At 34.9% G+C, this 14,477-nt stretch overlaps 1 protein-coding gene across 1 annotated transcript in view; it reads right to left on the bottom strand.

Moving 5' to 3' along the window:
- Ass (argininosuccinate synthase) overlaps window positions 1-14,477 on the bottom strand; it is a 76,874-nt gene that overhangs the window by 17,003 nt on the left and 45,394 nt on the right. Inside the window, exon 9 of the mRNA XM_081764981.1 lies at window positions 9,372-9,473. Within this exon, the coding sequence (XP_081621107.1) occupies window positions 9,372-9,473 (102 nt within the window). The remainder of the gene's footprint in view (window positions 1-9,371; window positions 9,474-14,477) is intronic.

The following is a 14,477-nucleotide window of genomic DNA, read 5'->3' as shown; positions in this document are numbered from 1 at the left end:
AGGGGAAATTGTCTCCAAATATGGTGTTCGCAATCTAAAGTGAAGGAAGTTTTAGATCGGACAAGCCATTTGGGCTGTACACTCCTTATGCGCCAAATGTTAAATGAAAATGCAACGTTGCCATTTACCTGGACATACAACATAAGTGAATGAAATTACTGTTTGAAATGGGGACTGGCTATCGACATACTAAAGTAAAAGACAGTAATTTCATTCAATTATGTTGTGCGTGTCCAGATAAATTGTAACGTTGCAGTTTCTTTTAACATTGGACGCATAAAGAGTGTACAGCCCAAACGGCTTGTCCGATTTTAAAAAAATCCTTTACTTTAGATTGAAAACATCATATTTTGAGATGTTTTTTTCCTCTTGACTCTGATAATAACAGAGTTACCCTATGTCACGGGACTTTTGAGACACCCTGTATATTCGCTACGAATACAATTACATAATAAGTTTATAAGTAAACTTGGATGACAATGAAAACAGAATTTGAAGACTATTTAGGCACAAAATGCTTGAAAACGTGCACCTGTGTAATAAAAAATTAGAAAGTAAATATTCTATTCTGTTTATGGAATTCTGTTTTGTAATGTTTTCAAGTTCGGAGGTGGTTCAAGAACTGAGGGGGGGAATGGCTACCTGACGCTTATTAGAGTTTTGAACTCACTTTTAATTCATTTTTAATATTTGATAGGCTTTGATATATGGCCAATTTATAATATTAAGTGAATATTTAATATAAAAATCTAAAGTTAGAATTTATGAACTTCTGTTGTCACACTTACACAGTGTAAAAGTGTATTTAACTTGTGACAGAGTCCACCAAAAAAGTATGCGGAGAAAATAACAGAAATAAATATATTAGAGCAATATTGCCATATTTGATGCTTAAATTAGATTGGAAATCCGACTTCAATGGGACACCCTTGACTAATAACACTAGTTAACAAAGGTTTTGTTACATAAAAGGAAATACCTGTTCTTAAAGGAACTTTTTGCGCTGAATTCGAATATGCACTCGGTTTTTCTCCATCACGTACGATTTTCTCGTAACAGAGGGATTTTCGGGAAAATCCCTCAAAAATTTCCCTTTTCGTTTATTTTACACCCCAAAATCTTGTCCCCTTGCATATACTAACATAGAAATTATACCTAAGTATACTTTGATTCATATTTAACAAACCCTCCAAGTTTCGTAATAATCGCTTTATTCTTTCTAGAGAAATAAATATGTTTGTATGTATACTGTGTGTACTGTTTATTGCACCTTATAGTAATGCTTTCAGATCTCTTAAGTTGAGGTAAAACGTTTTGCTTTATTACCACAAACACATATATAAAATATAATACAATATAATTTACAAGTGTGACAATTTACAATAAACAATAATACAAATGTACCAAAAGGTCATGAAAAGACAATCAAAACTATCACAATATATGAAACTTCCATTGGGTTACAAAAATGTACACTACTTCCTTCTTTTGTAAGAAATGTTGCATTCTCTAACAAGACCCCAAAAATAGTCCCCCATCATTGAATGATCCCATCGTCCCTGGTACCCTTTCTCCATTGCCATTATATCTTGGTGGAATCTTTCCCCCTGTTCGTCGCTGAGAGCACCTAGGTTAGCAGGAAAGAAGCTGAGGTGGGAGTGCAAAAGGTGGATTTTTAAAGACATCCTACAACCCAACTCTTTGTATTTCTGTATCATGTCCTGTACGATTTCTGTGTAACTCTCAGCTTTGTTATTGCCCAGAAAGTTGGGCACAACACACTTAAATGCTGTCCAGGCAGCTAGCTCAGCACTGTTTAACTTGCTGTCAAAGCTATCATCAAGCATTAATTTCCTAATTTGGGGACCAATAAACACTCCCGCTGAAATCTTAGCATCACTCAGGTTAGGGAACTTATCTCGCAAATACTTGAAACCTTCACCAGATGTGTCCATGGCTTTGACAAAGTTTTTCATAAGTCCTAACTTGATATGAAGTGGCGGTAGTAATATCTTATTAGGATCTACCAAAGGAGCGTATTTGACGTTGCATTCTCTAGGTTCCCATTCCTTCACTTCATAATGTTTGTCATCTGCTCGGCTATTCCATAAACATAAAAAACATTGGTACTTCGTGTAACCGCACTGCAGTCCTAATAAAATACCAACTACCTTGAGATCACAACATATTTGCCAACAATGGTCCTTGTAATTTATAAGATTTAGCAAAGTTGACGTGGTGTCATAGGATTCCTTAATCTTCACTGAGTGCGCAAGTGGTATAGAAGGTTTTTTATTTCCATTATGTAAAAGGACAGCTTTAAGGCTGACCTTTGACGCGTCGATAAATAACCTCCATTCTTCTGGAACGTAAGGAATTCCTAGCTCCGCCATCAACCCATTTATATCCGTACATACGCACACATTATCTTGCATTGAGAAATAGCTTGAAAATTGAACATGCCTTTTCCTGTACACTGATATGTTCGTTTCTGCATCCAATAAGTTCCACTGCTGGAGCCTTGATCCCAGAAGTTCCGCCTCTTGTTTTGTCAGGTGCAAATCACGGACTAGGTCATTAAGTTCATATTGCCGGATGAAATGTGGCTCGCGAACACAGTCAGGGAAGAACGGTGGATCCTTGGATGTACATGTTGATGTCGATGGTTCATCAAGGTCATGATCATCAGAGTCTTTTGGCCATATCTCTTCCCAGTTGGTAGGGGGCTCGGGAAGTGGAAGTTGCATTTTGTTACATTTGATAACAAATATTAATAACCATTTCATGAACAAAACGAAAAAACTTGGAGAATTGTATATATATGTATTAAGTTATACATATACTGTACGTTTAAAAAAATATACGTTGGAAGTACATTCTATTTTTATACACGTTTCTAATTTACAGAAAGCAATACAAGTGTGTTGTTGACTATTGTAAATATTCATTTTTATATCTGTGTTTGTGGTAATAAAGCAAATCGTTTTTACCCCAACTCAGGAGATCTGAAAGCATTACTGTCAGGTGCAATAAACAGTGCACACAGTATACATACAAATATATTTATTTCTCTAGAAAGAACAAAGCGATTTTTACGAAACATTTAGGGTTTATTAAATATAAATCAAGGTATACTTAGGTATAATTTCTATGTTACTATATGTAAGGGGACAGGAGCTAGGGGAATAAAATATCTGAAAAAGGGAAAGTTTTGAGGGAATTTTCCGAAAATCCCTCTGTTACGGGAAAACTGTACGTGATGGAGAGAAACCGAGTGCATATTCGAATTCAGCGCAAAAAGTTCCTTTAAGATCAGGTGATTTTTCTCATGTAACAAACAAAAAGTTTAAATTTGTTAACTAGTGTAATAGTGAAACAACATAATTTAACGTTTCCACGTGGTAAGATCTGGGTCCTTTTAGCAATGGCAAAAGAAGTGCAAGTTTTATAGATAGATAGATAGATAAATCGATAGGTATATATATATATATATATATATATATATATATATATATATGTGTGTGTGTGTGTGTGTGTGTGTGTGTGTGTGTTTGTGTGTGTGTGTGTCTGTCTGTCTGTCTGTCTGTCTGTCTGTCTGTCTGGGGGGTAGGTGTGGGTGAACGGGTGTAACTGATTTGTTTTTTAACGGTCCTATCGTTAACCGACCCATACCAGGGCAATTCGTCCGCCGTTAAACAAATTAATAATTTGATTGTCATGTATGCCGTCAAATAATCTTACATGACCGATTCATCAAGATTCTCTGCAAAGTGAACTCCAAACAACAGAGAGAATTCCTTTAATTAAAACAATTAATATGCTCTTTCTTCACGATATGGCTTCCAGTCATTACTATAGCAGTACATTTATATTCTTGTTATTATTTTGTCTATTATGTGGATGCAGATTCTCTGTTTTTCTTGTGTATCTTTCCTAGCAACAAACATTATTGTACTGCACTATTATATAGAGTTTGATCGATGTACAACTACAAAACTTTCCGAGATTTTTTTTTCTACACGTTAGTATTCAGTTTATGCAGGTATCTGAATTGCGTCATACGTGAATTTCAATCTAGAAAGACTATTTGTATTTGCCCTATGTATGAGACTAGCAAAAATAACAAACTGAAACTTTTCCTTTCCAAGAAGAGTAAAACGACTACTTATTGTTTGTTTCTCAAATGAAAATTACGCGTTATGACATTCATGTACATTAGGAAAAGACGGACAATTTTCTGTTGTGTCTGTATATGCTATTTGCAGACAGAACAAAGCTATTTAGCGGCATGATTGACTTACGTTAACAAGCAAACTTTCATTGTTAGCTGAAGTTATTACAGAGAGAGTGTGTGTGTGTGTGTTGAATTAAAAACATATATATCAACAGAGAGAAAGAGAGTTGTAAAATGTAAAGTTTGAGGTAATTAATTTCAGATTAATAGGAAGCAAAGTAAAACAATTTTGTATTAACATTATGCAGTAGAAATAATAATTTTACTTTCGAACAGAATGACATCAAGGAAAGTAGAATGTGTAATTAACTCGGGGTTAGGAAGAATGTTTTTATAGATAGATCATCAATGTGACAAAATAAAAGGGATTTCAACTAAAGTGCAAGGACGAATTTTGCTACCACATCATCTGTCTATAGATCTGAGTAGATCACAATTCATCACCTGAACGATTTGATCATAATACAGCATTAAGTTCTTATATGATGTTGAGGTCATGAAAGAAGTAATTTATTCTTTGATTGGTCACCGAAGTTTCGTATTTCCAGACAAATTTGATTCTGCAAATGTAAGCACAGGAGGTGGGGGGTGAGCATTTTATTCATAAAGTCCACACTGTAATAGAAAGTATTCCAACATTACCTGTCTCGCTTACGGAACTCACATTTGCCTGCTGGCTGCTTGATTATAGTTTGATCTTTACAAATTCTTGTACGGATATCTAACGGTGATATATATGACCATGTGTGATCATTTATCTGATAATTTAAATGGATTTAATTATACTGTAAATGCTTCTCCGCAGTGACGGATCCAGAAGGTAAAAAACTAGGGAGGCCAGCAAGAGCAAAGACTGATAGTAGGGTGGGCCGAAAAAACGTTTTTTTTTAATTTCGATTCTCCGGTTTGCGGAAAAGTTGCCTCGTGATAGTGGTAGTCAACACACAAAATTTGGATTTTTTTGGTCAACCCCTTCCTTTTCCTCATGAAATACTTTATAGTTGCAGCTATGCAACCCGCACGACACTACGAAGAAAATTGCTGCATAGCTATAACCTTTGGTTTTTCTCACACTGCAGCATTCTGAGGCTGAATATACAGCGCAAGATAAAAGTGAGATGCAATATTGTTCCTATGTGGTTAAAAATTATAATCAATTAGACGAAGAAATTGTATTGATGTTTTCAAAACACATTATGAATATAGGTCATGAAAAATTGTTGATAAACCTTCCCTTGTATCTCTTAGCTCGTCTTGGCACATACACTCCAAAACTCCCCAGAACCCACAACGAAGAGAAGGCTGGAAATTGAGTTCCACCCGCCCACCCACTTGCTTCCATTTTTCGGCTCATTTACATTTGATGGTCCTGCTGGGAGTTCAATTTTTGCATTTTTTTCTTCGAGACTCTAATTTTGTCATAATAAAGCCTTCTCTTCGATCCGCTCCACACACTAATGCTAATGCTTCTGTAACTAGTTTTATCACCCTCTCCTCCTCATGCGTATGGCACGGAAAACATCTAATTTTCTCAGAAGCTGTAGCCACCGTTATAATATTTTCTTCTATCTGGCTCGAAGAAAATTCTCTTGTTAATGGTGGCTTGGTGATATCCGTTGAGAAACAATCGATCATCTCATGATATTACTTGCGTTAGTTTACTTTCGGAACAAATTCACGTACACTTGATATCTTTCTTTGTCGATACATTTTTTTATTCTTCTCCATCCTAAAACTTGGAGGTTCTGGTTCCTGTCGGTGATCATTGCCAACAACAAGTTTTCCGGATGGGCAAAGTAAGCGCTGCAGCTAATCACAATATACAGGATTCTTTTTAATTCCTCTGGAAGAAAGGATGCAGATCGAGCGAGTAGCCACAAGTGTCACGTCCCGGTGAAAGAGAGAAGAATTTCGCTTTATTTCAAACCAAACTTGTGAAAATACTTTTCTGACATACTGTGTAAGTCAAAGAAATGCTTCTTCGAGATCTTCGGTGCAAATATATAATCGGAGAATGCGAAAGGCTGTCATCAACCATCGGGACATAACAATTGACCATTAATGAAATGTGCATTTTTGGACTGCGTATACATTACTTCCTTTACGCTGATAAGGACCACCATCCGCAGATTCTCAAATTCGAAACAGGCCTCTTGAAATTTGGCTTTTTCGCGATTTTGGATAGCTCTAGTTCTGAAACTATGCACTTTTGCCCACAGGTCTATATGAACTTTTTCTCTTATTTTGATGTGAGAAATCACCTCTTACAGTTTGTCGATATAGTTCATTAACACCCTGTATATATACAATAAACAAATGACACATGCGTATGCTAGGCCTATCATTCCCTGGTTCGTTCTAAAACCAATGTCGTACACACGATGAATCTAACGTAATCATAGGGTTTAAGAAGCACTTTCGTGAGTGAAACTCTACCATTTTTTCAAAAAACTCAGTAACTTTGAAAGGAAAAAATGGAAAATGAAATGAAATTTTTATGTTTTACGTCCCACGTTTATGCCGGTTAGGCTAAAGGAGGCGGTGATAATGAGTAATGAATGAAATGATGGAATGAAGAAAGTGGAGAAATCCGAGGAAACCCACGCACACGGTGTTTGTCCACCACAAAGTTCACTTGGCAGGAGCAGGGTTTGAACCAAGGACCCCATGCACCAGAGGTGAACGCTCTACCACTGAGCCACCACGGACCCCAACTTTGAAAGGGTTAACGTGACTTCTCTGCACTAAAGACATGTAACACAGAACCTATTGTTTAAAGTATAACTAAACCATTACTCGGGAGACTTATATTTACGTCGACTGTTGATTGACTGATTGGAGTTGAAAATTTTTATTACAGCCTTAAAACAGGGTCGGAACTACTACTTACTGTTGTCCACGAGACGAAACATTTCTCGACTCGTCTCGATTCTACTCTTGAAAATGAGGCGATAGAACAAGAAGACAATCCTCATCTAGTTTTCGTGTCCAACACTAATTCACTCCAGTCTTAGATCTCAAACAGTGCTTTAATATTACAGATTCATAGCATAAAATCTAAAAATTGAAAAAGTGATTGTACAAACACAATGAGAACCATTTATCAGCGTATAAATATATGCAAGTCATTACACAATATACTCCAATAATAAATATACATTAATGATGTTATACGCGTGTTACACTCTTCGTGGGACCTGTCGTGACACGGAGGGATTCTGATAATGTCTAAATGAAATTAATGGGGAAAAAATCAAGGCATAAATTTTGTACATAAATTTACGGAACGAGACAAGTCGAGGATAGCTTCAGAGAATCAGGACATGGCAAAACTTTTACAAAATAATTTACTACATGAGATGAGAAAAACTGATTTCTCGTTTCGTTTCATGCGCAGCACTACTACGAAGGCTGCTGGAAAAGTTTCTGCAAACTACTAACAGACGCACTAGTATGTTGTTATTACGAAATCAGAAGAATAGAACTTTCTACGCCTGTCCTTGATTGTTTGTTTAGACCTATTCGTTTATTTTTCACAACGGTTTGAAGAAGTAGTTTGTGTCAGAAATAGAAACTTCTCGTGAAGACATTCGGACAATGATTTTTTAATGATTTTCGTTTGTAGTTTATACAGCGACATGATGCATCCAACGACTTGATCCGGCTTTTGGAGATGAAGCACCATCCAATAGAACCGTGTACCCGAATTCTAGCGTGGTCGCACATTTCTCACTGACGAATTTTATGAAGGTCGCCCATTCACGTCTGTTGTTGGCATCAATGTTTGATGTTGTGAATAAAATAATTGAGAGAGATCGGCATGTAACACACCTTGAGATTCAGGCGTCCCTGAACACTGATAATGAAGGCAATAAATATGATTTTGTATGGTTACCTGAACGTACGGAGACTTTCAGGCTGTTGCGTTGAATTCATTATAACTAGGACAAAACTCAAGAACAAGCACGTGTTAATTGATATAAAACAACACTCAAAAATTTGACGAAGGTAAGTGAAAGTTGGTATACTACATCATTACAGGGAACGAAATATCGATCTATTCACATGAATCCGAAACTAAAATGTAATCTACTGTTTAGGTGTATCAAAGTAGGCCGAAACCAACTGAAGTTGTTCGTTCAAGAAATGCTGCCAAGCAGATGATTGTTTGTTTCTTCTCTTATATCGTATATGTGGCAAACATAAGTTTAAAAATTGTTTCACACCACCATAACACCAGCTCCCTTCAGAGTAGCACACTGCTAAGTTTTTTATCCAATACAAATGTCGAATTCATGGCTCTTGTCCGTATTCACCTGATTAATGAATCCTTTTCTTCCAATATATGAAAATGATATGTCAGGGTGTCTACTCAAATTCCAAAATGAAATTTCGTGACTCTTTCGTGACCTTTTCTTTACCAGACCATAAAATTTCCTAACATTCTCAAGAGCAAATTTGGGTGCAAATTAGGCTGAATTTTCATGCAATCGATAGAAGAATGCTTTGCTTGCGATTTAGTAGCGTCTATAGCCGACCATAGACATTTTTGGTGGTGAATTTTTACGTTTTATAGAACAAAATTTTTAAGTCTGTGCTTATATTTGTACAGATAAAAAAAAAATCGTAACCCTAAAGCTAAATTTCGTAACTTTTTCTTGACTTTCATGCTTGTTTTCTGATTTCGTGACTTTTCCATGACTTTCGTGACTTTCGTGACTGATAGACACCCTGTATGTTTGACGAGGGATATGTTTCGCCTGAAGCAGTTGTTCACTCAATTCCAAATAGTGATTTCTGAGGTGCTTTTCGAAACTGTTGTGAAAAATAAACAAATAAAATATAATCAAATAATCAAGTTAATTTAGACATAGAAAGGTGTATTCTTCCGAATTTTGTAACAGCGAAACATAGTACCATTGTTAGTAGTAGTTTGCAAAACCTTCTCAAGTATTCCTCTCACTGCTACGGCTTCCGAAACAAGCATCCCCAAAGGGAATCGAACTGGCAATAACATGTATAGGAGGTACACACGTTACTCACTTTGTCACGAAGGAGCAATTTGCATTTACTGTGTTACGAAAAAAAAAAACGAATTACCCACAAAACCTTAAAATATAGGATACTTGAACCTTACCTGAACCTTTGTGTAATGATACATTCACCGTTCCTGAGACATATTTCTGAGATGACAAAATACACTCTCTAACGAACTCACATTCAGGACTGTACCAGAAGCCTGAAAAAGTAACATTATATAGCACAATCAATTAATAATATACAGTATTTTAAATTTTCATTCTCAGTAATTACTGTTACTACCTAAGACCTACGCTACAAGAGAGCATGTGGAGTAATTTGCAAAGTTGGGTCAACTTGATCATGTAGTATTGATATCAAGGACTGATTATTTTATTATTTAAAAATGTTCATACCAAAACTGAAAATAAAACTGTATACCATACGAAAAAGTACTGTAAGTTGAATATGATGAGGTACTTAAAGAATTATGTTTCTCTGAATATGTAGTAATGAGAAATAGCATGAGAAGCTAGCGTAATTGTATTTATATTATGTCTAGAACCATATTGCGTTGTTTTATTTTTTAATGGGGTTGAGTACCTACAATATTTTTATTTTCCACCCAATTGATTTACCTGAAGAATTATTATCATTATTTTTTTATTTTGTTTTCTTCAATTTTTGTTTTATTTTATACGTATTTCTGAGCATTATCAGCATCTATTGCCCTAACCTGTCACGTATAAGGGATAACATACATCAAGAAAGGAGAAATGAATGGGGCCTGGTATTGTATGTTAGGTACCATCCCGGTATTTGCCTGGTGTGAATGGAGAAAATCCCAGAATAAAACTCATTTATGATGGCAGACCTTAAAAAAGTAGTTATACCTTTTTCAACCAAGTATCACCACCAGGTATCGAACCTGGAACCGCTCGCATCAAGAGTGAGAGTGCTACGCGGGATCATGCTTTTTTTTTAATGAACTGGGATGTTAATACGATTTTATGATATCTTCTTCAGCTCTCGTCGAGATCCCTCGTGGCTAAGTGGTTAGCACACCATATTTGGGGTGGGAGACCAGGGTTCGATTTAAGGCGAGAATTCATGTTAACATGTAGGTCCATGTCTCATATAGCCTCACTGCTGAAAGGGGCGCTAAAATCAAATGAAATCAATATTCAATTCTAATTAACTATATGGCCTGCTTTTTCAAAATGAATTTGCATTATTAATAAATTTATTATTGTTTTAAATTAAAATTTGATTATGAAATATTAAAATTTAATTTTCAAAAAGTAGAGGACATTTAAATAGATAGGAAGAAGAAATAAGTAAAGTAAAAACTTTAAAATCCAAGACATATCAAAGAAAACAGACAAAATAATTTACCATGTAAATCAATGGGCTAAAGAAACAAATATGGCGCTGGTAATCAACGCCACTAAGATTATTCATTCCTTAGTCATCTGTGTACTAAAGCAAAAAATACTCGTATGTATGAATATACTGTGTTTCTTTAAATTCTAATCGTACAATCTCTGAAAATTATGGTGATACAGTGTAATTTACAAGATTATTATATTGTTTTCAACACTAAATTCTTCATCAAAGGAGGAAAATATTTAATGTTACTATATACAAAGCGGAACGGACACAAAATAAACATTGAAATAAAGAAATAAGCTTAAAAGTTATACTTTTCTATATATACAGTATATTCTCAGATAGAGAAAGATATATATATAACTCTATGGCCTATGGAACCTGGAGGTTCAATGCCGCGTTCACAAAAGCTCTCCACTGACTTCTATCCTTAGCTCACTGCATCCAGTTTCTACTTTGTATTCCAATCTCTGCGAGATCCATTTTAATATTGTCCTCCCATCTGCGCCTAGGTCTTCCTAATGGTCGTTTTCCGATTGTCTTCCAGTCAAGACTTTGAAAGCATTTCTACTTTCTTCCATTCTAGCTACATGACCTGCCCATCTAAGCCTCCTAGACTTGACGACCCTAACAATGTTTGGTAAACCGTATAAATTATGTAGTTCCTCGTTATGAAGTTTCCGCCATTCCCTACTCCCGTTCCTCTTGGGTCCAAATATTCGTTTCAGGATCTTGTTCTCAAATACTTTCAGTCTATGTTCTTCCCGCAAAGTAAGCGACCATGTTTCGCAACCATACAAAACAACAGCCATGATTATCGTTTTGTATCGTTTTGTATATTTTAAGCTTCAAATTCCTCGACAGAATTCGCGACGACAAGATATTTTGAACCGAATAGTAACACGAATTCCCTGCTTTTAGTCGACATTTAATTTCTTCGTGAATATGATTTTCGTCTGTTAATATTGATCCTAGATATTTGAAAGTATCCACTTTATCAAAAGTATTATTTAATATTTTAACGCATCCATAATTTGCTGTATTACGGTCCCGACGCACTTCCATGTATTTAGTTCTCTCTGCATTTACTTCTAAACCCATGTCTCTGCAAGCGTTTAATAAGATCTTTCTATTGTTTTCCTATCATCCCCTATTAAATTTACATCATCAGCATATGCCATAACCTGGTGAATACCGTTCAACTCTAAGCCCTGGTTGTTATCTTTGATTTTCCTTATAGCGTATTCCAGAACAAAGTTAAATAATAATGGCAACAACGCATCTCCTTGTTTCAGGCCATTTTCGACGTGAAAGCTCGTGGACAAAAATTTTCCTACCCGGACTTTACTTTGGGATTCATTTAAACATATCTTAATTAATCTAATTAGCTTTCTCGGTATTCCAAGTTCTGTAAGAACGTTGTATATAATGTTTCTCTTCTAACCGAGTCGTACGCCTTTCTGAAATTAATAAATAGTTGATGTACCGGGGTATTGTATTCCCACTTCTTTTCGAGTATTTGGTGAAGGCAAATATTTGGTCGATAGTTGATCGATTTCTTCTAAATCCACTAATAGAATATTTGGAAGTATTTTATAGGATGTTGACAGAAGAGAAATGCCTCGATAATTATTACAGTAAGTTTTATCGCCTATATATATATACATTGAATATATATTCAATTTTGGAAATGTGTGTATTCGAACTCCTGATGTGATGAGTTTACAGAATTTCAAAATTCCTAATTGACATCTGTGGTTTTCGCCACGTACACACTCGTAATGCAGGACCGGATTAACCCATTTGGAGGCCAGGAGCTTGAATAAATATGTGGCCCCCCATACTGACTTCGCCTAATACATTTCTGTGAAAGTACAGTAGAAAAGTTAAGGAAATATGTTTCTTATTTTTGATCATATTTTATTTTATGATGATGATTGTATCTCCATGATTCTCTTTAGATAGCCAGTTGAGATTTTTATCAGAGTGAAGGCCCAAGGCCCCCCCCCCCTTTAATCCGGTCCTGTCGTAATGTAGTATATGTATATTGTTTTCTGATTTTGTTTTCACCTAAATAATTTCATATTAAACCTTCAAGATATGAAAACCTATCATTAAATTTTAATTTTGTGCTCTCAATATATATATATATTTTTTAAAAAAAGTTTATTTTCTCTGTTTAGATACTCTGATAATCCCATGAGAGATGTTGTTCACTCACAAACTAATCTGTAATACAATAACTAGAATCAAAAATGACTCACTGAGTTGTTGTAGCATAATGATTTTCAGTCAGATGGAAAAAAACGCTTCAAGTCTTGTTTTAATTAGTTATTGATTAAATTTCATTCGTATGAAAAACAAAATTGCTACGAGTTGATTAAAACATGGGCAGGATATATATGTGTTTTTTTTTCTAATACCTGGAGGGGAATGACAAACTCAATCTTTGCCCTATGTAACAGTTTGCCAATAGTTTATATTGGTGTGAACAGAGATTTTACTCTTTATGAAATACTATTTTTATTTGTTGCTCATCCAGAAATGTAATATTTACGATTTTATCCCTACCCGCCTTAGGAACAATTTTCCGCAACTGTTGAAGCGAAATCGAACAAAAAATATGCACCACTTCTCTATTTTACATGGGAGTCTTCATCACTCAACGTCATTATCCAAAAAAATCAGTTGTATGCTTTATTTTTTTTTATTACCACTTGTTTCAGAATATATTTTCATTTTCAAACTGTCCTAATTTTTCCTTTTATTTTTATTTTATTTATTTTTTTTACATGCAAAGTTTAATTTTCAATCTCTTGCAATTTTGTTCCAATTTATGTAATATGTGATAGAAATACGTAAATTACTTTCGAAGTGCATTTATCCGTCCATCTCACTAGAGTTATTACCGCTATTAAGACTTCCAAAACTGTATGTTTGCGTTATTATAGCATCTTTAGTTTATAACAATGAATAATTAATGTGGTATTTGTAAGTTTTCCATAGATTTTAAATATGTAATATCTTGACGTAATTCCATTTGAGAAACACAACCTTGTATTGCATTGGCAACATGGTTAACCTGGTAGCATAATAAAGCACGTCAAACCGTTTCCTCCTGTCGTTATTTACATCATGCAAAATTCCAGTGTTTCTAACTAACCTATTACTTTAAAAGTTAGTTTCAATATAAATAGTCCACCCAGTATAAAAGCTACCAACAAAACTGTATCAAATCATAAATATATTGGGTATGCAATAATTGCGAATTTGGAGGCAAGCGATAGACCTTTATTGATCGTTCATAGGTGTTTTTAATGGATCAATTGCTTTCGTTAAGGAATACTATACGGAAATAGTTGATCTTGTCATATCAGAAAAAAAAGCATAATAACTTTGAAAAATTGTGCAAATCGAAAAGGACTTTGCCCTATTTATAATGCTGAAAATTCTTTTTTACTTTGTTTACAATAATAATTTGCGCGACAAATGCTTTTCCAAGATTAAGTCTATGGGTATCCCGTTTTTCGGTGATTATTCCTCAATGGTATGTCCGATCGGGACATGCTACCCCGTACGATACTCAGCGTACGCTCTCGAATCTCCATGTCAAATTTAGTTAAGGACGGTTCTGATATTTCGGAGAAGTATCCGGACAAACGAACACCTAAGTGAAGTAAAGAACAACTTCGCTCCAATTATTTGTTACATTATTTACTGAAAATTTATAGTATATTGTTCTTTACATATATATATTTACATATACATATATATATTTGTTCATACATTGTATTAATTTAATTCTGTTTTGATGTTATACTTGTATGCTGTATCT

This window comes from Thermobia domestica, chromosome 7, assembly GCF_964235325.1.
Source record: "Thermobia domestica chromosome 7, izTheDome1.hap1.1, whole genome shotgun sequence".
Lineage (NCBI taxonomy): Eukaryota > Metazoa > Arthropoda > Insecta > Zygentoma > Lepismatidae > Thermobia > Thermobia domestica.
This window is presented reverse-complemented; position numbering and strand designations above follow the sequence as displayed.